The sequence below is a fragment of the Choloepus didactylus genome, chromosome 13 (assembly GCF_015220235.1).
Source record: "Choloepus didactylus isolate mChoDid1 chromosome 13, mChoDid1.pri, whole genome shotgun sequence".
Classification (NCBI taxonomy): Eukaryota; Metazoa; Chordata; class Mammalia; order Pilosa; family Megalonychidae; genus Choloepus; species Choloepus didactylus.
In genome coordinates this window covers 6,616,578-6,643,124 of record NC_051319.1, presented here as the reverse complement: position 1 = coordinate 6,643,124, position 26,547 = coordinate 6,616,578, and the positions used below count along the sequence as shown (strand labels likewise).

The 26,547-nt window shown below is 35.6% G+C and overlaps 1 protein-coding gene across 3 annotated transcripts in view; it reads right to left on the bottom strand.

Moving 5' to 3' along the window:
- The window catches only part of BDP1 (B double prime 1, subunit of RNA polymerase III transcription initiation factor IIIB), a 188,374-nt gene that overhangs the window by 21,925 nt on the left and 139,902 nt on the right, over window positions 1–26,547 (bottom strand). For all 3 annotated transcript variants that reach the window (XM_037800829.1, XM_037800830.1, XM_037800831.1), the window contains exons 27-36: window positions 22,986–23,022; window positions 22,376–22,468; window positions 21,084–21,309; window positions 20,215–20,375; window positions 17,788–17,938; window positions 17,354–17,534; window positions 14,532–14,595; window positions 13,988–14,171; window positions 13,020–13,224; window positions 3,588–3,627 (exon numbers count right to left, since the gene is read on the bottom strand). In XM_037800829.1, the coding sequence (XP_037656757.1) occupies window positions 3,588–3,627; window positions 13,020–13,224; window positions 13,988–14,171; window positions 14,532–14,595; window positions 17,354–17,534; window positions 17,788–17,938; window positions 20,215–20,375; window positions 21,084–21,309; window positions 22,376–22,468; window positions 22,986–23,022 (1,342 nt within the window). The remainder of the gene's footprint in view (window positions 1–3,587; window positions 3,628–13,019; window positions 13,225–13,987; window positions 14,172–14,531; window positions 14,596–17,353; window positions 17,535–17,787; window positions 17,939–20,214; window positions 20,376–21,083; window positions 21,310–22,375; window positions 22,469–22,985; window positions 23,023–26,547) is intronic.

Below are 26,547 nucleotides of genomic sequence, written 5' to 3'. Positions count from 1 at the left end.
AAAGTAGTGTGATACAAGATTAAGTCAGTAATGTTTCTATATGCTAGAAATGAACAAAGTGAAGAGAGACACAAGAAAAAGATACCATTTTCAATAGCAACTAACAAAATCAAGTACCTAGGAATAAACTTAACCAAAGATGTAAAAGATCTATACAAAGAAAACTATATAACTCTACTAAAAGAAATAGAAAGGGACCTTAAAAGATGGAAAAATATTCCATGTTCATGGATAGGAAGGCTAAATGTCATTAAGATGTCAAGTCTACCCAAACTCATCTACAGATTCAATGCAATCCCAATCAAAATTCCAACAACCTACTTTGCAGGGTTGGAAAAGCTAGTTATAAAATTTATTTCGAAAGGGAAGATGCCTCAAATTGCTAGAAACACTCCAAAAAAGAAAAACGAACTGGAAGGACTTATATTCCCTGACTTTGAAACTTACTATAAAGCCACAGTAGTCAAAACAACATGGTACTGGCACAAAGATAGACATATTGTTCAATGGAATCAAATTGAGAATTTGGAGATAGACCCCCAGATCTATGGCCGACTAATCTTTGATAAGGCCCCCAAAGCCACTAAACTGGGACATAACCGTCTTTTCAACAAATGGGGCCAGGAGAGTTGGATATCCATATCCAGAAGAATGAAGGAGGACCCCTACCTCACACCCTACATAAAAATTAACTAGAAGGATAAAGACCTCAATATAAAAGACAGTACCATAAAACTCCTAGAAGATAATGTAGGGAAACATCTTCAAGACCTTGTGTTAGACTGTCACTTCCTAGACCTTACACTCAAATCACAAGCAACAGAAGAAAAAACAGATAAATGGGAACTCCTCAAACTTAGAATTTCTGTTTCTGTACCTCAAAGGAATTTTTCAAAAACGTGAAGAGGCAGCCAACTCAGAGGGAAAAATTTCTGGAAACCATGTATCTGACGAAAGACTGATATGTTGCATACATAAAGAAATCCTACAACTCAATGACAATAGTCACACAGCCCAATTATAAAATGGGCAAAAGATATGAAAAGATAGTTCTCTGAAGAGGATATACAAATGGCCAAAAAAATGTTCGGCTTCACCAGCTATTAGAGAGAAGCAAATTAAGACCATCTCACACTAATTAGAATGGCTGCCATTAAACAAAAAGGAGACTACAAATGCTGGAGAGGATGTGGAGAAGTTGGAACTCTTATTCATTGTTGGTGGGACTGCATAATGGTTCAGCCACTCTGGAAGACAGTCTGGCAGTTCCTCAGAAAACTAGATATAGTTGCCCTTCGATCCAGCAATTGCCCATCTCAGTATATGCCCGGAAGATCTGAAAGCAGTGACAGGAACAGATATCTGCATGTCAATGTTCATAGCAGCATTATTCACAATTGCCAAGAGATGGAAACAACCCAAATGTCCTTCAACAGATGAATGGATAAATAAAATGTGGTACACATTCGATGGACTATTACCCAGCAGTAAGAAGGAACAATGTAGTGAAACATATGACAATAGGGATGAACCTTGAAGACATAATGCTGAGCGAAATAAGCCAGGCACAAAGAGAGAAATATTATACACTACCACTAATGTGAACAGTGAAAAATGTAAAATAACTGGTTTATAATGTAGAATGTAGGCGACCCAGTGATAGAGAGCAATTAGTGAAGGGGAAATGATAACCTAATAAGAACAGATAAGCTATCATGGGTAAATTTAATGTTCTGGGAATGCCCAGGAATGACTATGGTTTGTTAATTTCTGTTGGGTATGATAGGAACAAGTTCACAGAAATGTTGCTATATTAGGTTATTTTCTTGGGGTACAGTAGGAACCTATTGGAAGTAAAGTAATTATTTTAGGTTAGTTGTCTTTTTCTTACTCCCTTGTTTTGGTTTATTTGAAATTTTTTTTCTTGTATTTTTTTTTTAATTTTTAATTTTGATATAGTCTAAAAAAAAAAAAATGAAAAAAATACGCAGAGGCCCCCTGAAGAGCTGGGGGACAATGCAGAGGTGTTGGGCTTCCCCACCTGAATGGTTACGATGTGCTCACAGACATTGGGAACTGACGGTTTGATGGGCCAAGCCCTCTATCACGGGAGTTGCCCGTGGGAAGACTATTACTGCAAAGGAGAGTTATAATTGTGCTTATAATTGTGCCCAAGTGTCTCCTCCTGAATGCCTCTTTGTTGCTCAGATGTGGCCCTCTCTCTCTAGTTAAGCCAACTTGGCACATGAAATCACTGCCCTCCTATGTGGGATCCGACACCCAGGCGTGTAAATACCCCTGGCAACGTGGAATATGACTTCAAGGGAGAAATCTGGACCCGGCATCATGGGATGGAGAACATCTTCTTGACCAAAAGGGGCATGTGAAATGAAATGAAATAAGTTTCAGTGGCTGAGAGATTCCAAAAGGAGCCGAGAGGTCACTCTGGTGGGCACTCTTACACACAATATAGATAACCCTTTTTAGGTTCTAATGAATTGGAATAGTTAGCAGTAAATACCTGAAACTATCAAACTACAACCCAGAACTCCTGAATCTTGAAGATGATCTTATAAAAATATAGCTTATGAGGGGTGACAATGTGATTGCGAAAGCCATGTAGATCACACTCCCCTTTGTCCAGTGTATGAATGGATGAATAGAAAAAAGGAGGAAGGAAGGAAAAAAAAAAAGAAAACAAGAAAACAAAAAAACTAAAGGAAGAATGGAGGGGGACAATGTGGGTGTTGTTTTTACTCTTTTTTTTAAATTCTTGCTTTCACTTTTTCTGGTACAAGGAAAATGTTAAAAAAATAGATCGGGTTGATGAATGACCAACTATATGATGGTAATGTGATCAATGGACTATATACTTTGGATGATTGTATAGTATGTGAATAAATCTTAATAAAAAAATAAAAAAAAATTGAGAGAACATAAATTAAAATAAAAATGTCATTACCAATGTTTTTTTGTTTTTATTCTCATCATCGCCACCATGGTTAAGCATGGCCATAGATGTGACTGACAGATGTCTTAGGTACAGAGAGTTTGAAAGAATAGATGGGTATCATAGAAGAAATGAAAAAACAAAGAGACGAATAAAATACAGAAGAAAAGAATGTAATTGATTTAGTTATGAGACAAATAGACCCTAAGTGGTTTAATATCCCTGAGAGACCTAAAATTCTTATAAAAATAGAATACACGCAAGATCCTTTGAACCTCATAATTGCCTTAAGCCTGCAAAGATTTCTTTTTAACTTCTCAGTACTAATCTAATTCTCAGAGTAAAAACTCCTTTATACTCAGCCCTCTAATTTCTAAAATGGAGCTATTGAGCTTTTACAGAAAATCCCTGTAGCCATATGGTCTTCTATTGAACACAGGATGCAAGGAGCTTCTTCTGGCTATCAAAGTATCAAATTCAACATTTCAGTAGGCAAGAGGAACTGCTATATAAGGAAAATATGACTTCTAGAGAAAGGTAAGCAAGACTCTGCTCCTATCCCAAATTTGAACAGACTCATAAAAAATAATCATGGGCATGTGGCAAAATGTGATCATTTAAAAATTTTTTCACTCACCTGTTTTCTCTAAAGCATTTATTAATTTTTTTGAACACACCTGTTTCAAGAAAATTTACAAAAATGTTAGAAATACATTTTATCAAATATAAATTAAATAAGTTTTCTTTCTCTCCCTTTCTGTCTCTTTCTTTCTAAGTAATTAAAGCAAGAATCTCCTAGAAATCTCTAGGGTCAGAAAATCATTTATGGGAATTCTACCACAAATTTATGAAAAAAACATTGCCACTGTTATTTAAACTGTTTCAGAGCACAGAAGAAGAGTAACAACTTCTAGTCTTTTATAAATCCAGCATAATATTGATATTAAATATGGACCAGTCTCTCACTAGTGTAAAAATATCAAATGAAATATTACAAACCTAATTCTTCAGCCCATCAAAAGACTAATAATATATCAGAAGGAAGTCTGTTTCAGAAATGCAAAGATATTTTCGTATTATAAAATCTATTACATAATTCAACAAATGTGAGGACAAAAATCTTTGACCATCTCTATTATTGGAAAAGATATCCAATAATATTCATTCTTGGTAAAACTTAATAAAAATTTGAATAGATGAACATTTTCTTTATATAATAAAATATAACTATCACAATTTAAAAAACAACCCACTTACTAAGCACTAGATGCATTCTCATTAAAGTCATGAATAAGATAAAGATGTCCACTATCAGTAGTTGACATTCTTCTTGAGTTATATTAGCCAATATAATTAGAAAAAAAGAAATTAGATATACACAAAGAGAGAAATTAAATGATACGTGCTGATGATATGACTGTCCACCTAGAAAACCCAAGAAAATTAACTGAATTTAATTAGAATATTCAGAAAAGAACCCATTTATAGCAACAAAAATGATAAAATTCTTAGGGATAACCTAATAAGAAATGTATAGTATCGATATGAAGAACAACATAAAATAAAATTGAGAGATATTAAAGAAGACTTAAACAAATGTAAAAATACGCCATGTCTTGGTGAGAAAGATTCAGTGTCATAATTATGGTTCCAATGATCCCTAAGTTAATTTATCAAGTTAATATGACCATAATACAAGTATCAATAGGATATTTTTAATGAACTAAGCAACCTAATACTAAAATTTATCTAAATTTTAAAACATACAAGCAACTACAATAAATCTGGTAAATGAAGAAAACTGTAGGTGGGTAGATTATTCCTAGGAGAGATAAAAGCACATTATAAATTACAATAATTAAAACAATGTGATACTAACTCCAGAACAGATAGGTGGATCAATGTAAAAGAAAAAAACAGTTCAAGTATACATACAAACATATATGAGAATTTAATATCTGATAAAAGTGCAAATTTCAAATCAGTGGGAAAAAGAATTATTCAATAATACTGTAGGGACAACTGGGTATGAATCTGGGAAAAATTAAGTTGACTCCACCTTGTATTTTACAACAAAATAAATTCTAGACATTTCAGTAAGACTTTTTTTTTTCAATCTCAGAGAAGGACTTTGAATCTATAACATAATACTCAGAAACGCCATACTCACAAAGAATGATAAATTTTATCACACAAAAAAAAACAGAAAATGTATTGATGTCTTTCTGAATGAAGTGTGTGCACCATAGAATTAAAAATTGTCAACTCTAATTTTACAAGCAATTATTTTTATTACTAAAATGCTAAAAACAAAGTTGAGAAAAGAAAAACCACAAGCCCCAAAAGACATTATACTTATATTACTCTATTTATCCAAGCTAATGTATAGCTATCATCTTTTTTAGTGGCATATTATAAACTGATGACCTAGTTTTGCACTTAGTAATGTACTATGAACTTTTTTTCCATGTCATTAAATATACTTTAAAAGAACAAAATAACATCCATATAGAGTGCCAATAAACTGTCAAAACAGGGTAACTGGGTACATTAGTTACTGGGTACTGGAAACCGGGTAACACAGGGGTACATATATCATTCTGTCTACCTTTATAAATGTTTGAAAATTTTCTATGATAAATGTAGCCAAAGTGACACCAGTGAAATGGCTGACTCAGCATTTCCAAACACCTATTCCCCATAGAAATATCAAAAAAGAAGCAGAAGGACTTGCCCTAGGGAAGACTGTTACTGCAAAGGAGAGGCCAGGCCTGCTTATAATTGTGCCCATGTGTCTCCTCCTGAATGCCTCTTTGTTGCTCAGATGTGGCCCTCTCTCTCTAGCTGAGCCAACTTGGCACATGAAACCACTGCCCTCCCCACTACGTGGGATCTGACACCCAGGGGTGTAAATACTCCTGGCAATGTGGAATTTGACTTCTGGGGAGGAATCTGGACCTGGCATCATGGAATGGAGAACATCTTCTTGACCAGAAGGGGCATGTGAAATGAAATGAAATAAATTTCAGTGGCTGAGAGATTCCAAAAGGAGCTGAGACATCACTCTGGTGGGCACTCTTACGCACAATATAGACAACCCTTTTTAGGTTCTAATGAATTGGAATAGCTAGTAGTAAATACCTGAAACCATCAAACTACAACCCAGAACCCGTGAATCCTAAAGATGATTGTATAAAAATGTAGCTTATGAGGGGTGACAATGTGATTGGGAAAGCCATATAGATCACACTCCCCTTTGTCCAGTGTATGGATGGATGAGTAGAAATATGGGGACCAAAAAAAAAAGAAAAAAGAAAAAAGCACCCAGTGTTCTTTTTTTTTACTTTAATTGTTCTTTTTCACTTTAATTTTTGTTCTTATTACTTTTGTGTGTGTGGTAATGAAAATGTTCAAAAATTAATTTTGGTGATGGACGCACAACTCTATGGTAGTACTGTGAACAAATGATTGTACACTTCGTATGACTGCATGGTATGTGAATATATCTCAATAAAATTGAATTATTAAAGAAGAAAGAAGCAGAAACTGTCACAACCAACTTTGTCAGAATTCTGGAAAATAGTTAACGGTTTACGGCAACCAAGTACACACCAAATTGAGAGGAATATACAAAGAAATTCTACAACTCAACAACAAAAAGACAAACAACTCAATTAAAAATGGGAAAAAGAAGTGAATAGACATTTTTCCAATGAGGAAATTACAAATGGCTAAAATGCACATGAAAAGATGCTCATTTTCACTAGCTATTAGGGAAATGCATATCAAAACCACAATGAGATATCATTTCAGACCTACTAAAAAGGCCACAATTAAACAAACAGGAAACTACAAATGCTGGAGAGGATATGGAGAAATAGGAACACTTAATTTACTGCTGGTGGGAATGTACAATGGTATAGCTGCTGTGGAAGATGGTTGGCAGTTCCTCAGAAAACTAAGCATAGAGTTGCCCTATGATCTGGCAATCCCACTACTAAGTATACACCCAGATGAACTGAAAGCAGGGACGTGAACCGACATCCGCACACTGATGATGATAGCATCACTATTCGCAATTCTCAAAGATGGAAACAATCCAACGGTCCATCAACCGACGAACGGATAAACAAAATGTGATATATACATATGGTGGAATATTATTCAGCACTAAGAAGGAATGAAATTCTGAAGCATGTGACAACATGGATTAACCCTGAGGGCATTATTTGAAGTGAAATAATTCAGACACAAAAGGGCAAATACTGTATGCTCTCACTAAATGAACTAATTATATTATGTAAACTCATGGACACAGAATCTAGAATATTGGCAGGAGATAGAATGAGGCTAGAAAATGAAGAGCAGTTGCTAAAGTGTACAGTTTTTAACTAGGTTAAATTTAATTGTTTGGAAATGCATAGAGGTGATGTGAGCACATTATTGTGAGTATAACTAGCAATGCTGAATTGTGTGGGAATAAGGTTGATGGGGAAGTCTGGAGTCATATATGTCACCAGAAGGAAATCCAGAGTTTAAAACATGACTGCATAACTCAGTAAATCTTAAGTTTTTGGACAATGTGAACAATGACTGCAATTAACAGTACAAATATAAAAAAATTTCCTCCATGAAGCAGACAAAATGTACGAAACTATTACAAGGAGTTAAAAGAGTGGTATATGGGGGAAAATGCACCTAATGCAAACTATGGACTACAGTTATCAGTAATATCTTAATAGTCTTTCCTCAGCAGTAACAAGTGTACCACATCAATGCTAGGGATCAATAATGGGGGGAACAGGAGTATGGGATGTTCTCAAATTTCTATTTTTTCTTTCCTCGAGTACTGAAAATTGCCAAATTTTGATTGTGGTGATGAATGCACAACTATGTGATAATACTGTGAGCCACTGATTGTATACTTTGGATTGCACGGTATATGGATATATCTCAATAAAATTGAATTAAAAAATGGTAGGAACAGGTGGAAGCAATCCATGTGTCGATCAACTGATGAATAAACTAAATGTAGCATATACATACAACAGAATATTATTCAGCCATAAAAAGGAATGAAGTATTGATACATTCTACAACATGGGTTAACCTTCAAGAAATCATGTTGAGTGAAATAAGCCAGACACAAAAGGACAAATATTCTATGATTTCACTTACTTGAAGTACCTAAAATAAGCAAATACATAGAAACAGAGACTGGATTACAGGTTACCAGCAACTGTGGGCTGGGGTTGGGAATTGGGACGTAATGCTTGATGGGTATAGAGATTCTGTTTGGGGTGATGAAAAAGTTTTGGTAATGGATAGTGGTGTTGGTAGCACAATACTGTGAATATAATTAGTATCACTGAATTTTACACAACAGTGGTTAAAATGGGAAACCTTACACTGTATATATGTTACAATAAAAACAAAGATAAAATAAACGGAAAGAAAGTGCTGTAGCATTTTTACTTGCCCTTGCCCCATCCCCTACTCAGCTCAGTGGCAGTCCTGAAGATGGCAGGCTGCATTCCCAGTGTGGGAATGCCTAATGCATTTCCTAATGCCTAATGCCTGGTTCCAGAGGAAGCAGAACGTACTTTACTTGCAAATTATTGTGTTTAAGTGTTCTAACCTGTCTAGGGGCTACGTGAAGGCAGAATGAAAGGTGCTTGTCTCTGTTTCACCTAACTTGGAACCCATTTTAGGGCAGCAGACCTTTGTTGGAAATGTTATAAGGTGAATGAAAAACCTCAATTGCCTAAGACGAAGTATTATAGTTGATACATACAATAAAAGGCTGTAAGCCTGTGTTTTAGTTTCCCATGCTGCTTAAAACAAATACTATGAAATGGGTTGGGTTTAAACAATGGCATTTATTAGATTATGGTTTTGAAGCTAAAATGAAGTCCAAATTAAGGTATCTTCAAGGCATGCTTTCTTCCCGAAGACTAGCTGCTGGCAATCCTTGCCTCTTCTATCATATGGCAAGGCACATAGCAGTGTCTGCTGGTCTCTTCCTTTTCCTCTGGGTTTTGTTGATTTCAGCTTCTTGCTTCCATGGCTTTCTCTCTCTTTTTGTATTAATTCCCTTTATAAACGACTCCAGTGAGAGGATTAGACCCATGCTGAATGAGATCACACCTTACCTGAAGTAGCCTTTTCAAAAGGTTCTACTTACAATGTGTCCACACCCATAGGAATGGATTAACTTTAAGAACCTGTTTATTCTGGGGTACATGCAACTACAAACCACCACAGCCTGAGAGGAAAACCCATGGAATGGACTGCTATGGGAAATTAGGGCATTAAAAAACACCCTGTAAAACTGGGAATTTTAAGCCATGTGCATGTCCAGGACAGGACACATGCTCAGAAAAAATCCAAAAAGACCCTACACTTTTACCAGTGGCTGATCTCTAGGCACAGTGCAAGCAGAAAGTGAAGGATGAGGTACAGTTGTAAACAGGTTGGCTAAGTATAAAAAGAGTGCACCAGCACTGATACAATACACAAAGTCTGTGGGAAGTGGTTTTTGTTTTTAGGTCCTGACATTTCAGGAAATTTGTATCAAAACACTGGCTGAACACAAACTAAAGGAACAGACTTCAATGACCACACAAAACAAGGAATAGTCTTTTCAAAAAATAAATCAGGGAAAGTCACTAAACAAAGGGATAATTACATTCTTCAACAATCAAGAATTACCAAACCCTAAAGAAGGGGAAAATATGATTTCCAGATTATCACATTATAATATTCAAGTGTATATCTCTCAAAAAAAAAATCATAAAGCACACAAAGAAACAGTAAAGTATAACCCCTTCAAAGTAAAAAAAAAAAAAAAAAAAAAAAAAAAGACAGCGTCCTTGAGGAAGCCCAGACATTGGACTTATTAGAAAAAGACTTTAAATCAGCTGTCCAAAATATGCTCAAAGAGCTAAAGGAAACCATGGTGAAAGAACTAAAGGAGCTCTGGAAAACTATGTATGAAAAAAAATAAGACTATCAATAAAGAGAAAAAAATTATAAAAAGAAACCAAACAGAAATTCTGGAGTTAAAGTATAGTAACTGAAATAAAAAATTCACTAGACAGGTTCAACAGCAGCCCTAAGCAAGGAAAGAAAGAGCCAACAAATTCGAAGACCAAACAACTGAAGTTATCCAACGTGAGGTGAAGGAAAAAAGAATAAAGAAAAGTGAACAGGGAGTGATTTCATCAAGATGATGGCAAAGAGGGATGCTTCAGACTTCTGTTCCCCAAAAACAAAGCAAGAAAAAAAAAATACCAAATCAGCTTTCTCAGAGATTCAGAAAAAATTAAAGGGTTACAGTAACTGCACAAGCACCAAACCAAGTAAAAGGCAACTATAAATGGTAAGAATTTCTGCAATGGATTTTATACCCTAAGCACAAGCACCCAAAGAAAAACAGATAAAATGGACTTCAAAATTAAAAAATGTTGTGCATCAAAGGACAATATCAAGAAAGTGAAAAAACAACTTGCAGAACAGGAGAAAATATTTAGAAACCATATAACTGATATAAAGGAAATTAATGCCAGAATATATAAAGAACTTCTTCAACTCAACAAAAAGACAAACAACCCAACTGAAAAAATGGGCCAAAGATTTGAATACACATTTCTCCAAAAAAATATTCAAATGGCTAATGATCCATGAAAAGATGCTCAACATCTTTAGCCATTAAAGAAACGCAAATTTAAACTACAATGAGATACCACTTCATATGAACTAGGATGGCTATTATTTAAAACAAACAACAAACAACAACAAAAACAAAACAACAAATGTTGGCAAGGATATAGAAGAACAGGAACCATCATACATTGTTGGTGGGAATGCAAAATGTGCAACCACTGTGGATAACAGTTTGGTGGTTCCTCACAAAGTTAAGCACAGAATTACCATATTACCTGGAAATTCCACTTCTAAATATACACCCAAAAGAAATGAAAATACGGGCTCAGAAAGATATTTGTACACCAATGTTCACTGCAGCATTAGTCACAATAGCCAAAAGGTAGACGCAAACCCAGGTGTCTTATCAACCGATGAATGGAAAAACAAAATGTGGTATATCCATACAGTGGATTACTATTCAGCTGTAAAAAGAGGTGAAGTGCTGGTTCATGCTATATACTAACACAGTCAAAGAGAGAGAAAGATTAAAGAAATGATGACCATTAGACACCAAATACGATCCCGGAATGGATCTAATAATGGAGGAGAAAATGCCCAGAAGGACAGTGTTGAGATAAATGAGAAAATGAGAATATGGAATGTATGCTTCACATCAAGGTTAAATTTCTTGAACTTGATAATTTTATTTAACATAGTTACATAAGTGAATATTCTTGTTCTTAGGAAATGTATGTGGGAGTATTAAATGGTGACAGTGTACCAATTCTCAAATGTTTAGAAAATAGAAAGATGGACAGAATGATATAACATGTGGCAAAATGTTAAAAGTTGGCAAATCTGGCTATCTGGGTAGGGATATTGGAATGCTCTGTGTTATTTCTGTATCATGTTTCCAACTTTCCTGTAAGTTTGAAATTATCTCTAAATAAAAATAAAAAAAAAGAAAAAAGAAGAGTGTATAGAGCTTAAAGGACTTGCATGATACCATCAAGTGGACCAACATACACACTGTAGGCATCCCAGAAAGGGACAGAAAGAATATTTGAAGAAATAATGACCAAAAACTCCCCAACTAGGCTGAAAGTCAAAAGTCGACATTTCTAAGAAACTCAATGACTCCAAAGAGGATGAACACAAGACATTTACACCAAGACATGATATAGTTAAATGGTCAAAAGACAAAGACAGAGAATCTTAAAATAACAGTGTTATAAATATAAAACACAGTGGCAGACGACCTAATCTGCATATTTTGGTCAGGCTTCCCTGAGGCAGTGATGACTGAGCTAAAGAGAAGTTTGTGTGTTTTGCAAGGGCATGTTTTACACACAAGGGAAAGCAAATGAAATACCTTGAGATATGAAGGAGTATGATGCATTTCAGGAACTGAAAGATGGCCAATATGGATAGAGTAATGAGGCACAAGATGAGACTGGAGACAGAAAAAGGGCAGACAATTCAGGGCTCAAAGGCTCTGGTTTATTCTTTTTTTTTAATTGTAAATTCAGTTTTATTGAGCTATATTCACACATCACACAACCATCGACAGTGCACAGTCAACCATTCACAGCACTTATCACACAGCCATGCACTCATCACCCCAATCAACCCCTGAACTTTCCCTTCCCTACTCCAAAAAGAACAAAAACAGGAACAAAAATAAAAGTAAAAAGAACACCAAAGCATCCCTCCCCCCCCACCCAGCTCACCCCATTTTTCATCCAGTTTTTGTCTCCATTTCTCCACTCATCTGTCCACACACTGGACAAAGGGAGTGAGAGCCACAAGGTCCCCACAACCACACAGCCACACCATGTAAGCTACACAGTCATGCAATCATCCTCAAGAATCAAGGCCACCAAGGCTGCATTTCTTCACTTTCAGGTATTTCCCTCTAGCCACTCCAACACACCAAAAACCAAAAAGGGGTATCTATACAGTGCACAAGAATGCCCTCCAGAGCAACCCCTTGACTCCTCCTTTATTCTTAAAGGCTCTGGTTTTATTTCTAAGAACAATGGAAACTTTAAGAATTATGATAATGTTACTATTATTATCAGATACATCAGGAAACTGTCATTCTCAGAGGTGAGGTAACTTGCCTAAGGTTTCAGAGCTCTCATTAAGTAGTACAACCAAGTATCACATCTATATGATGATTTTGACCTCATTTTTAACCACTGTCCCAATGTTGGGAGTGTGTTCCTGATTAATGTCCATCGATTTTCACCTCAAACTGTTTGAGAAGATATTTCAAAACTGTTTCTACCTGGATTATTTATGCTAAAAAATGTAAGAACTATATTCATATATATCTAAAAGATTAAAGAGTTTAAAGGAAATAATAGAAATAGATCTGTTGGAATATGACCATCTTACTTGTTTAATGATTCTATCTTACCTCAGAGGTATATTCTTGACAACCATCTCTTGAAGTGAGTGAACTTTTTTTGGCAGGAGGAACACAGTTCTTCTCTTCAAGCCTGCAATGAAATCTCTTCCTAGATATAAGATCCAAATTATCAGGAGGCTTTTCAGAATCATCTCCTCCAGAATCAGATAAGCACATGACATTCTGAGCAACTGAAGGTACTGGAAAACTCATACTGCAGAAAAAAAAATTACATATTAAATTGGTGAATTAGAAGTTTCTTACCGAGGTTAAAGGATGAGTTATTCCTATGAAAATTACCAAAATACACCACAGTAAACTAATATATACATGGCTATGGCCAGAAAAATGCTAGCTTTTAGTTCCATTCATATTTAAAGGCTTGTAAATTAAATTCCATAATACTGAAATAAATCTGAGGCATATTAATAGTGCTTTCCTCATTTGCAGAGTTAAACTTTTCATTTAAACTGTCCCTTCCTCATACAATAGGCTTTAATTTCTAATGCTACTTGACAGACAGTTAAGCATCTTAACTACTGACTATTAAAATATATTAACACTTCTACAACAAATAAATAAAGGTTTTCAAAACTGTATGTGATTTCTTTACTATGTTTTGTAGCTTCCTCTGAATGTATATTTATTTCAAAATAAACAGCTTAAAATATGTATTTGTGAAATAAGCATATCTTAAAGAGTGCCATTTTATGATCCAGACTGCTAAATTTTTTTAGCTTTCAAAATACTTAAAATACCAGTTTTCATACAAAAGTGTTATATTATCCATTTGAATGGCATCTTTATCAGATATAAAATCAATCATACTATATTTCTTCTCTAAGTTACTATATCATTACTAAATAAGATCTCTAGAACAACTGCAAACAATGTTAGTGAATGGCTTGTTCAAGTAATACTATTCAATTCATAGAGCACCTTTCCTCCTAGCAAAAATAGTTTAGCTCAATAATTACCTCATGTCACTTTCTTCTGTATTCACTGATTTGATCAATATGGGTGCTGGCAGTAAAGAGTTTGGCATTAACTGTGCAGCAGTATCAGTAAATTCTTCTACTGCATTGGTTGGGATTTCCACCAGGGTCAAAATGAATGCTTGCTCATCTTCTCTATTTTGATGTACATTAGCAACTAGATTCACTAATGAAAGTTTAAAAGTCAGTAATGAAAAGCCAAACCATTAAACAATAAAAATCATTAATTAATTTCATTTCTAAAAAGACAGTCTCATAACAACTTATCACCAAGAATAAAAAACCAAACACACACACACACACACACACACACAAAGTAATGTAATGAAGGAAAAAGATGATACCCTACTGAGATGATTTATAATTTTAAAGAAAAAAACTGATACCTGACATACATCAAGTTGTTTTTGTCCTTTTGTAAAGGCCACCATAATTTTAAAAAACTTTGTTGGTGTTTTTCCAGTCAAATGGAGTTAAAATCATACTATTACGTTCTATGACACTTTAGTGAAGCAGATTATCATACCTGTTAGGTCTTGAGGACTGATTACATTCTCTTGTTGGACTTCTGGAGGACTAGTTGGTGTACACTGCCATGAAAATTAAAAGGAAAAGAGTAAGGACTACTAAAATTAGTTTTCAAAAGTTTCCCTGACAATTCGAAATAGTGAAAAGATATTAATAAAAAACTCAAGGACTTATTTAACCATACATAGCTCCTCAAGTGTTTTGCAGCTTTTAGCCTTGCCAGTAAACTTCTGATTCATGTAAATGAACATATATATGCAAATAAAAGAATCCTGACTAAATGGTTAAGTATGTGTATTCTATGAAATAATTTTTTAAGTGACAGAACTGGGAGAGCCAAACTTCTCAACATTTTCTTTACTTCCATCCTATCAGCAATCAAAATTAGTAGATGACATCTGAATGGAGGCAAACTGTCTCCCTGCCTCCCAGATGGCTCCCTCCCAGATGGCTCCCTCCAATCTTACACAAGATTGCAAACATCATCTTTCGATATCCCAATTCTGATAATCATTCTCTCCTGCTTAAAATCTTAACTTTCATTGTAGACTCAACAATGTAATAACTGAGTCAGGCAAGGGATCATCATTAGATGCTAAAACCAGTGGGTAAAGGATGCTGGGTTTCATATGAGAGATTACTTTTGTTTTTGTCCTATTTTAACCATTTTTAAGTGTACAATTCTGTGACAAATACACTGACAATGTTGTGTAACCTTCACCGTTACCTATTTCCAGAACATTTTCATCATCCCAAACAGAAACTCTTAACCTTTAAACAGTAACTCCTCCTTTTCCCTCCCCTCAGTCATGCTTTCTATTTGTAAGAATTTGCTTAAGTACTTCATGTAAGAGAAATCATATAATCATATATTTGTCTTCTGTGACTAGCTTATTTCACTTAACATGATTTCTTTCAAGGTTCATCCATGTTGTAACACATATTAGAATTCCATTCCTTTTTACGGCAGAATAATATTCCAGTATATGTACATAAAAAGTTTTTTTTTTTTACCCATTCATCTGCTGATGGAAACTTGGGCTGCTCGTATGTTTTTGGCTGTTGTAAATAATGCTGCTATGAACACTGGTGTGCAAAAATCTGTTTGTTTTCCTGCTTTAAATTTTTTTAATATAAACCTAGAAGTGGGATTGTTGGGTCACACAGCAGTTCTATGTTCAACTTTCTGAGAACTTCGCCAAACTGTTTTCCACTGTGGGTACACCAAAGGGTTACTTATTAATACAAAGTGGAAAAGATGGCTTTACAATGGAGAAATCTGGCAGGCACTACCCTAGCTAAGTAAGTGATCAATGAGCACTCCCAATAATGGGAAAAACTGTCATTATGTGTCATAATGTCATAATTCCTTCTGATGTGATGCAAAAGGAAGGGCACAATATCTATGTAATAACCTTGCCAAAAATGTAACCTGAATCTAATAATGAGGACACTATTTAAAAATCCAGATTGCAGACTGGCCTGGACTGCTCCAAAGCTATAATGCACATGCTCAAGACAACTGGGGCAATTTGAACAAAAACTCTGTATTACACAATGTTATTGAACCAATGTTAAATTTCCTAAATGTGATATTAGTAATGTGTTTCTGTACAACAATGTTCTTTTTCTTATGAGATACAAGCTGTACTATTTATGGTTGAAAGGTCAAGTATGCAATCTACTTACAAATGGTTAAGGTTTTGAAAACTATCTTTCTACAAAAATAAAGAGCAAGAGAAAGCAAATGTGGCAAAATGTTAACAATTAATGACTATAAGTGAAGGCTACGTGAGAGTTCTTTGTACTATTTTTGCAACTTTTTATGTAAGTTTGAAATTATTTCAATATAAAAAGTGAAAATAAAAATGTTGCACAGGGGTGGGAGGGATATCATAACTTGGAGGTGATCCAAACACCTCAGCAAGTCATAAAAATCCTTTATGATCTGTTCTCAGGCTACCTTTCTAACTTCATCTTTAATGATTTTCATCAGTTATATTTCATTCATAATTACTTACAGTTCCCTGAACATGTCATGTTGTTTCATACCTGTTCTTTACACATGTTCTTCTCCACTTAACTGGCTAACTCATACTTGTTTTTCATGATCAGGGATGCTCTCTATCCTGGCTGCATATTGGCATTTTTTTAAAAAAAAGCTTCCCAGGTGATTCTAATGTCTGGAGCCCATTCCTAGAAATTGATTTAATTGGCTTGGGTTGAGGACCACTCCTATAGAATCTTGAGCAAATATCACAACATCCAGCAAATGAATTTAACCATTCATTTACTATCTGTCTCCCACAACTTTGTATTCCCAGTACCTAGCACAGTGGCAGACACGTAGTAGTTAGCAACTTAAGCGTGCTCTGTGAATGAACTCCTGAGATCCAGGAGCTAGGAAGCAAGAGGTGAGTTCTCTTTGAAAAAAACATTGCTTTTTCCAAAGTTTTTACAACAAAATCAAGTACTAGCTGTTTCATCTCTATGCTCTGACCAAAAATACACTCAGTTAAAATTCTATCCCAATATAAAATTCTATCCAAATATATTCTTGCAAAAGACTGATGGTTGCCAGAAGATGGGGACGGAGAGAGGAGGTGACTCCAAAAGAACAAAGGGAATTATCTGAGATGATGGAACTGTTCAGATATTGATTGTAGTAGTGGTTACACCACTGTGTATGTTTGTCAAAACCCGTAGAACTATATACTAAAAAGGATGAATTGTAAGTTATGTATGTAAATTATACTTTAATTTTTTAAAAATAGGGGAAAAACACCTGTCCACTCCTTGTTATATTTTACAATCCTTTACCTTTGGCACATGAAGTGTAAGCACACTGTCTCCACTGGAGTCCTTTCTCAGGGGTTCTTCAATAGTACCCTCACTGAGACCCCTATCCGAACCAAGTGTGTGGGGCCCTGTCTCAGAGGAAACTATTGGAGCAACCGACAATATCTGAACCTCTTGAGATCCCTCTTCTTGATCATCATTTCTGAAAGAGAGTTTAGTATGAATTTGCAATCAGTCATAAAAATATCAGCTCTAAAAATCAGGCATAGAACATCAGCTCTAAAAATAAATGAAATTTTAGAGCTAGGTGCTTCAAAGATCATTTAACTCAATAGTTTTCAAACTTAAAATACATATATAATGCAGCGAATCCCTTTTAAGTAAAATTCTTACAGCTACAGTTAAAACAGAATGCAAACCAAATCCCAGAAGCTAGAAGCTCTTCTCTCTTTTACCTTTTAATTACGTTTCTTTCTTGAGAAATTCTGGTCCCTTTGATATCATGTACACATGTCAATTTGCTCTGCTCCTTACTCTCTGCTGTTACAACTGATCCAAGGTGATTATCTTCCAATTCTGTTCCTCTGGAAGCATTTATCTCAGTTTCTTAAATAAGAAACACATTTAAGATATGGTCCAAATTAGTACAGCTAAAATCTCCATAACAGAAACATTTTCTCTTAAAAGGTAGGTCCCTATATAGTGACTCTTCCAAACTTCTCTCAAACCAAAAAACAAGCTTATTTACATGGCAGGGTCCTAACCAATGAAATTTTTGAACAGTAAAACAGGCAATTAACAAATCCTGCATTGCACATATTGCAATCCTAGCTGCTGCAGCAATTATATCCCTACTTTACGGTAATGCCATTATAATTAGAAACCCAAATACAAAAAAGAGGTTTAGAAATGGGTTGAGCTAGTTCCACCTGGGGGGAGTCTTGGGGAGGAAGCTGTCCTGCAAAGAATAATTTCACAAAAATAATGACTTTGATATATATAAGGCAACCCTGAACCCGCACACTGAGAGAGCTTCTGGGTATACTGCTCAAGCCAGCAAAATAATTATGTCACATACGAAGTAACTAACTGCATAGGTATACTGTACCACAGCTATTGCTGCCCAGAAATTAGGAACCTCAAAACAGGGAAAAGATGATGTTAATGATCCAGATCTTCTAGATAAGAGTTCAATACAATCTAGGCAGCCTGCTACTTTCACTTCTTTATCTAACCTATTAACTTAAGGGGTAGGGTCCCTGACAGGAAGGGGAGATAGAGAAGGAAGTGGAAGCAGGAGTCAACATTCACATGAAAATATAATGAAGACATTAAAAAATGAAATAGAGCTCTTTGTGATCATAGGAAAAAATTTTCAATATATTAAGTTTTAAAAATAGAAGATTCTAATATAGAGAGAATTCTCACAACTCAATAAAAAGACAAATAACCCAATTAAAAAACTTAACAGCATTATGAGTAGACATTTCTCCAAAGACATAAAAATAAGCACATGAAAAGACACACATCATTAGCCACCAGAGAAATGCAAATCAAAACCACAATGAGATACCACTTCACAACCGCTAGGATGGCTATAATTAAAAACAAACAAACAACATGGAAAATAACAAGTGTTGGGAGAGGATGTAGAGAAACTGGAACCCTTGTACACTGCTGTTAGGAATGCAAAATGGTGCAGCCATTTTGACAATTTCTCAAAAGGCTAAACACAGAATTACCATATCATCCAGCAATTCCACTCTCAGGTGGAATGAAAACATATTTCCAAATAAAAATCTGTACATCAATATTCATAGCAGCATTATTCATAATAGCTAAAAAACAGAAACAACCAAATGTCCATTAACTGATGAATGGACGAACAGAATGTGGCATATCCATACAACAGAATATTATTCAGTATAAAAAGAAAGGAAGTTCTGATAAATGCTACAGCATGATAAATCTTGAAAATATTATGCCAAGTAAAAAGAAGCCAGTCACAAAAGGCCACATTTTGTATCATCTATATAAAATGTCCAGAACCAGGAAATCTATAGAGACAGAAAGTAGGTTAGTGGTTGCCTAGGGCTGGGGAAGATTGGAGGGGAATGGGGAGTGACTGCTAATAGCACTGGGTTTCTTTCTGAGTGATGAAAATATTCTAAAGTTGATTGTGGTGATGGTTACACAATTTGGTGTACATATTAAACACCACTGAATCATACACTGTAAATGTATAAATTGTGTGGTATGAGTTATATTTCAATAAAGCTGTTACTAAAAAAAAGAGTGTGTTGAGGAGTATTTACTGTAAAGCATTCATATATTTTTGTTCTTTCTGAAAGGAAGATATATGTGTGTATATATACATACATATGCCTGTGTGTGTATGTGTATATATACATACTGCATGTAAAAGCTTATATGTGTATAAAACATTTCTGGAAGTATACAATTAAAAAAACTGTTAGCAGTTTATCACTAGAAGAGGGACTAAACTAAGAACCAGGAATGATGGAGTTGTTGCTTTTTTTTTTCATTTTATGCCTTTTGGGGAATGTTTTATTTTTTGACACCTCACGTATTTTATTTCTAAGAGATATGTGCTTGATTATTTGTACATACACATACACACACAATGAAAAATATATATGAAGGGAAAAGAAGAATGCTCAAGCAAATATAGCAAAATAGTAATAATCATCGAAACTAGTTAGATTTATGGTATACATCTTACAATTCATTCTACTTTTCTGCATGATTAAAATATTTGTAGCAAGCTAAAACAATTTTAATGACCAAAGATTTCATTTGAAATGCTAATGCAATTTCACATGTCGGTGTAATCTTGTTACTTGCAAGGGAACAAAATTTACCCCTTTGAATTTCTACTTCTTCCTCTTTGGTTACAAACAAACTGGGAACTTCCTGATGAGCACCAAGCATGCTGGTCCCTAGAATCTTCTTAGGATTTGGCTTAGGCTTGGAAAATCCACTTCTTAGTCTCAAATTATTGGTCACTTCAGGAGTTGTATTCCTAGAAAAAGAGAAAGAAAGGGAAAAATTTATCAGTCATATAAGAATATTCTCCCTCTCTTTTTCTCTCCAACATTAATATATTCTATCTAGCACTGATATATTTAATGTGCTACATTGTCTTCCAGCATTACTTTCTTACTGCTAAAATTACCAAGTAGTCTAACTTTACTAGAGGTCTTAAGCTAAAAAAGAATATAGATGGGGGGGGGGATGGTTTGGGTGTTCTTTTTTCACTTTTATTTTTTATTCTTATTCTGATTCTTTCTGATGTAAGGAAAATGTTCAGAAATAGATTGTGGTGATGAACGCATAGCTGTATGATCGTACTATGAACAGCTGATTGTACATTGTGGATGACTGTGTGGTATGTGAATATATTTCAATAAAACTGAATAAAAAAAAAAAGAATATAGACCACATTTGTAAAAAAGACACTACATTTTCAGAAAACTATTTCACTAAAGCTTCAAGGAGATGCATACTGCTATATTTTTAATATGCAGACCATTAACCTAAAATCAAAACCAGCCAATCTTTACTTTAAAGGGTGAGACATTAGCATTGCTACTTTGTATAAGACGATTACCCAGAGCTATTATCTAAACTGATGGTTGGCTTAACCATATTTATTAATTGAACACTATTATTTACATCTATTTTTTAGTAAAGTTCAAAAGAAATAATAGTTTAATAAAGCAAAATCAACCTGGTTGGTGGAGCATTTTTCTTTACTTTCTCCATTAAATCAATTTTTTCTCTAGTACTTTGTTCCTCCAATACAATCTTGTTTTCTTCTAATGATGCAGCAGTTGTACTAATGGCAGGTAAAGAAAACTCTGGATATTCATGAACAATTTCATCCTTTACATTATCTGAGCTAGAAGGAATATGGCTTTTATCCTTTGAAAGTACATCAGGAAGTACACATGCTCCTACCACAGGAAAAAAATAGAAAATTAAAATTGAATGTAGATGTCCAGATAAATAATTTCAACTTTTAGTAATTTTTAAATTCCAAATTATTTTCAAAATTTGCTTTTTTGTGGCTCAAATCTAAATTTATGATCTTATATTTCAAGCCAGGGATTTGATCTGTTGTGAGCTTAACAATTGTTATAGACTGAAACTTTGTGTTATTTTAAGTAAAAATGAGTCCTTCTGTTACTTTAAGTAACAACATAACCTCAGATGGATTTCAAGATGGAACTACCGTCATTTACAATTTCTTAAAACCTGTATTTTATGTTTTAGAGGCTTGTGACAGGCTCCACTGCAATACTCTGTCTTTGAGACAGGTACCCTACAGTGAACACAAATAAGAGACTTTCCTAATAAATATATATAGTCATGGGCTTAGAAGTCTTAAAATGAATGGCAGGCTCTCATGACCAGTCAAAATAGATAACTGCCAAGAATACAATTGGGACAATTATCTATTTAATGTACTTAAAGTAAAAGATATATAGATAGTAAAGACTACTATCTCTATAGGTTCAGGCTAATATATTAAAAATCTTCATTGACATATCTTTTGGCTCTGTCCAAAGTATCACAAGTTTAAATTATCTCACTGAGTGACTACTCCTATTGTCCCTTCAGACTATACCTGATTGTCATGTAATTGTGCAGACCCAAAGCAACAGCTCCTTTGCTAAAGAAACCCGTATAAAGTGACTGATTATCAATGAGCTTGGTTAACTAATGACTGTTTATGCTGATAAAGGTAGAGAGGTTACTGTAGTAACTATTCCAAGAATACAAATTGTACTTGATAAACCAAGGGCACTATCTCAAAATGGTTGCCACTATATCTAAAGGTACTAAGTAAGTTAGTGGATGGATCACTGCACATATATTAGCTCTTCTGGAAAAACAACAGTGATGGCAATTTCAAATTTAAAAGGCTGGTATTCACTTATTACTCAAATGTAGTTATAATTTCTTAAAAGTTAGATATTAGAAGTTTCTTTTTTTGTAGGACTTATAGTTCATTCTTACCATTACCCTGTTCAGTACTGATCTCCGACTGCAACACTAGATCCCCCATTGTAAGCAAAGCTATGGCAGCTTCGGTACTTCCATCGTTGGCGCCTTGTGAGAAAATATATCAACTTTAAAACAGAAGAATGAATCTGGAAATTTAAGTTTTCCTACTTAAAAAACATTTCTAATTCAGGTGTTTATCTTATAGTAGCAAGTTTTAACATGTTCCCTACCACTATTCCCTTCTACTGTTAATGCTTTCTCAGATTATATAACCTTTGTTTTATATAACCTTTGTTCCGGTTATACACAACAAATAAAGAAATCATCAATTGTTGGCTTTTACTCACTGAAAATGTCTCCCCAATCTCCCATTAAGTAAGTTAATATCTACAAAGAATATAGTCTCACCTCAATAAATACTTTTTTTACTAAACATTTACCTCTTAACTCACCTTCTAAAGTAACATTCCAAGAATCCAAGTTTTCTTTAGAAATAATATATTCAACAGCTGATTTTGTTCAACTCTCCAGCATTCTGACTCCTTTACTAACTACCACCACTACCAAATCAGTGTGCTAGTGTTAAACAAGCCATTGTAGTAGTTTCCTAGTTAAAAATTACCTGTTTCATCTTGGGTATTGTCTCCTGTGGTCATTTCCTAAAAAAGAAAAACATAAGTAACATCTTAAATATTTTCCCAACCATATGTTCTGTATCTCAAATAGCACTGTATTTTATAGATTCTTTCTATACCTTTCACTACAATACTGAAGAATTTTCTTTTCTGAATTTAAGGCTATTCATTAAATTTCATAGACAATATTGTGAGTATAATTAATACCACTGAGTTATATACCTGAAAGTTGTTAAAACAGGAAGTTTTACATTGTATATATGTTATCACATTAAAAAATTTTAAAGATCATTGACAGGAAGAGGAAAAGCTTAAAAGTCAAATTATTTTGTCTTTTGCTCATTGCTTCTTTTCCTTGTATAATATGAAAATTTTAACTCTGATTATATTGTTATGTATATCCACAAGTCTTACTTTACTTCTTCACTTTCATAACCCATCAACTCTAGTCATATCTGCCATCAGTTTTGCCCCAACGAATATTAAGGTCTGTGAAGTGTCACAACTTTTTTACAACACTAAGCAGCTTAAAATGTAAATGAATTTTAATATATTAAAAAGTTATAGTAACTTCTTTCATATAACATTAAAATGTTATAGTAACCCATAACATTCTTTGAAATTGCCTATATAACTACTTGTTAAATCGTATGTTGAAAGTTATCATTCTTCTGTATGTATGTTATATATCATAATAAAGAAATAACTGAAATTGTGGAACTGTGGCCCATGGCATTCTTTGAAATCTGCTGTCTAACTACTTGTTAAATTGTATATTTTAAGTTACCACTGTTCTGTATATATGTTAAATTTCACAATAAAAACATATTTTAAAAAAAGTTATAGGATTGACTTGTGACATGACAGGGTGAAGAGCTCTACTGACAGGGTCCCAGGGTGAAATTGGTAAAAATTATTAAAAAAAAAAATCATTTAAAGCTTCTAGAAATGGTTCTAATGGCAAACAGCAAATGAAGAAATATCTATTCAAGAAAATCTATAAAAAATTCAGTTAGAAAGGTGAGAATCTATGGTACTTGAACCAAGATCACTGCTGCTCTCCTCCTTCCAGCGCAGCAAGGTGAAGATTCCATTCCAGACTGCTGCACCTGAGAACAAGGGTTATTTCTTCTCCCAGCTCCCAGGTAGAGGGCTTTCTTCCCCAGGAAAGCAGGACTTCAGTGTCTGACATCCTGCTTCCAGCTGCTTGTTGCTGAGACCTCAATAATACACTAGACTAGTATGGACAAGAGGTGGGGCTCCCTTCTGCCCTAACCCCACCAGTGGAAGGGAAGCTCTATCTTGGGAGTGGCAAGTTAAGAATACTGGGGCCCTGACAGCCCTTGCCCTGAAAAGCCCAGAGGACCTCAGGGCTATTGCCTCCACCTTTCACTAAGCACTAAGCAGCTTAAGCAAGAATGTCACTCAGAGAGAAGCTTGCACTGGATCCATGCCCAGCTCCAGAGCCCTAACTCAGAGATTCTGACTGGGGGAAGAAGCAGGACAAAAATAACATAGCTTCTAATATCTTCTCAGAAGAACTGGCTTCATCTGCAACAGAGTATGGACAAGTTTAAATAAAAGGGCACTCTTAAGAACAGCAGAGGTTGTGGATCTAATGAAGATACAGTCTAGACTGTAGGGTCTGCTGGTATTACAGGAGAGGAACAGGACATAAAAGAGCTTGGAGGAGTCTTCTTAGGGTCATAAGAAATATTATAAATTGACCTAAAAAATAAATCCCTCCAGAGAACAAATGAATGTCAACCTTGTCAAGTGGTGAAAAAGGGATGGGCGGGGCCATGCCTCCATGGGAACATCTCATCAAAATCATCACCCACAGCTGGGTGGGGCACATTCCAAGCAAATCTAACCAGCACCAAAACTTCTGCCCCACAAGACCACAAAAATAAAGTGAATAAAAAAAAAAAGTGAAGTACTGTACCAAATAAACAAAAATGGAGAAAATGTATTGTTAGCAGGCATGCCCTACAAGAAACACTAAAACATTATTTTCAAGCTGAAAGCAAACCACACCAGATAGTAATTAGAATCCACAGGAACAAAGAGAACTGGTAAAGGTTATTATGTAATTATAAAAGGTACTACGGAGGGGGGCAAGATGGCAGACTGGTGAGCTGTATGTTTTAGTTACTCCTCCAGGAAAGTAGGTAAAAAGCCAGGAACTGCGTGGACTGGACACCACAGAGCAATCTGTCTTTGGGCATACTTCATACAACACTCATGAAAACGTGGAACTGCTGAGATCAGCGAAATCTGTAAGTTTTTGCGGCCAGGGGACCCGCGCCCCTCCCTGCCAGGCTCAGTCCCGGGGGAGGAGGGGCTGTCAGCTCCAGGAAGGAGAAGGGAGAATTGCAGTGGCTGCTCTTATCGGAAACTCATTCTACTGATTCAAACTCCAACCATAGATAGACTGAGACCAGACACCAGAGACTCTGAGAGCAGCCAGCCCAACAGAGAGGAGACAGGTATAGAAAAAAAACAACACGAAAAACTCCAAAATAAAAGCAGAGGATTTTTGGAGTTCTGGTGAACACAGAAAGGGGAAGGGCGAAGATCAGGCCTTGAGGCGCATATGCAAATCCCGAAGCAAGGCTGATCTCTCTGCCCTGTGCACCTTTCCTTAATGGCCCTGGTTGCTTTGTCTATTAGCATTTCAATAACCCATTAGATCTCTGAGGAGGGCCGTTTTTTTTGTTTGTTTGTTTGTTTTTTTTTAAATCCTTTTTGCTTTTTCTAAAACAATTACTCTAAGAAGCTCAATACAGAAAGCTTCAAAGAATTGAAATTTGGGCACGTCAAGTCAAGAGCAGAACTAAGAGAGCTCTGAGACAAAAGGCAATAATCCAGTGGCTGAGAAAATTCACTAAACAACACAACTTCCCAAGAAAAGGGGGGTGTCCGCTCACAGCCACCATCCTGGTGGACAGGAAACACTCCTGCCCATCGCCAGCCCCATAGCCCAGAGCTGCCCCAGACAACCCAGTGTGACGGAAGTGCTTCAAATAACAGGCACACACCACAAAACTAGGCGTGGACATTAGCCTTCCCTGCAACCTCAGCTGAATGTCCCAGAGCTGGGAAGGGGGAGCAGTGTGAATTAACAGAGCCCCATTCAGCCATCATTTGAGCAGACTGGGAGCCTCCCAACACAGCCCAGCAGCCCAGAACTGCCCTGGGGGGACGGCACTCACCTGTGACATAGCACAGTCATCCCTCAACAGAGGACCCGGGGTGCACAGCCTGGAAGAGGGGCCCACTTGCAAGTCTCAGGAGCCATACGCCAATACCAAAGACTTGTGGGTCAGTGGCAGAGACAAACTGTGGCAGGACTGAACTGAAGGATTAGACTATTGCAGTAGCTTTAAAACTCTAGGATCATCAGGGAGATTTGATTGTTAGGGCCACCCCCCCTCCCCGACTGCCCAGAAACACGCCCCACATACAGGGCAGGCAACACCAACTACACACGCAAGCTTGGTACACCAATTGGGCCCCACAAGACTCACTCCCCCACTCACCAAAAAG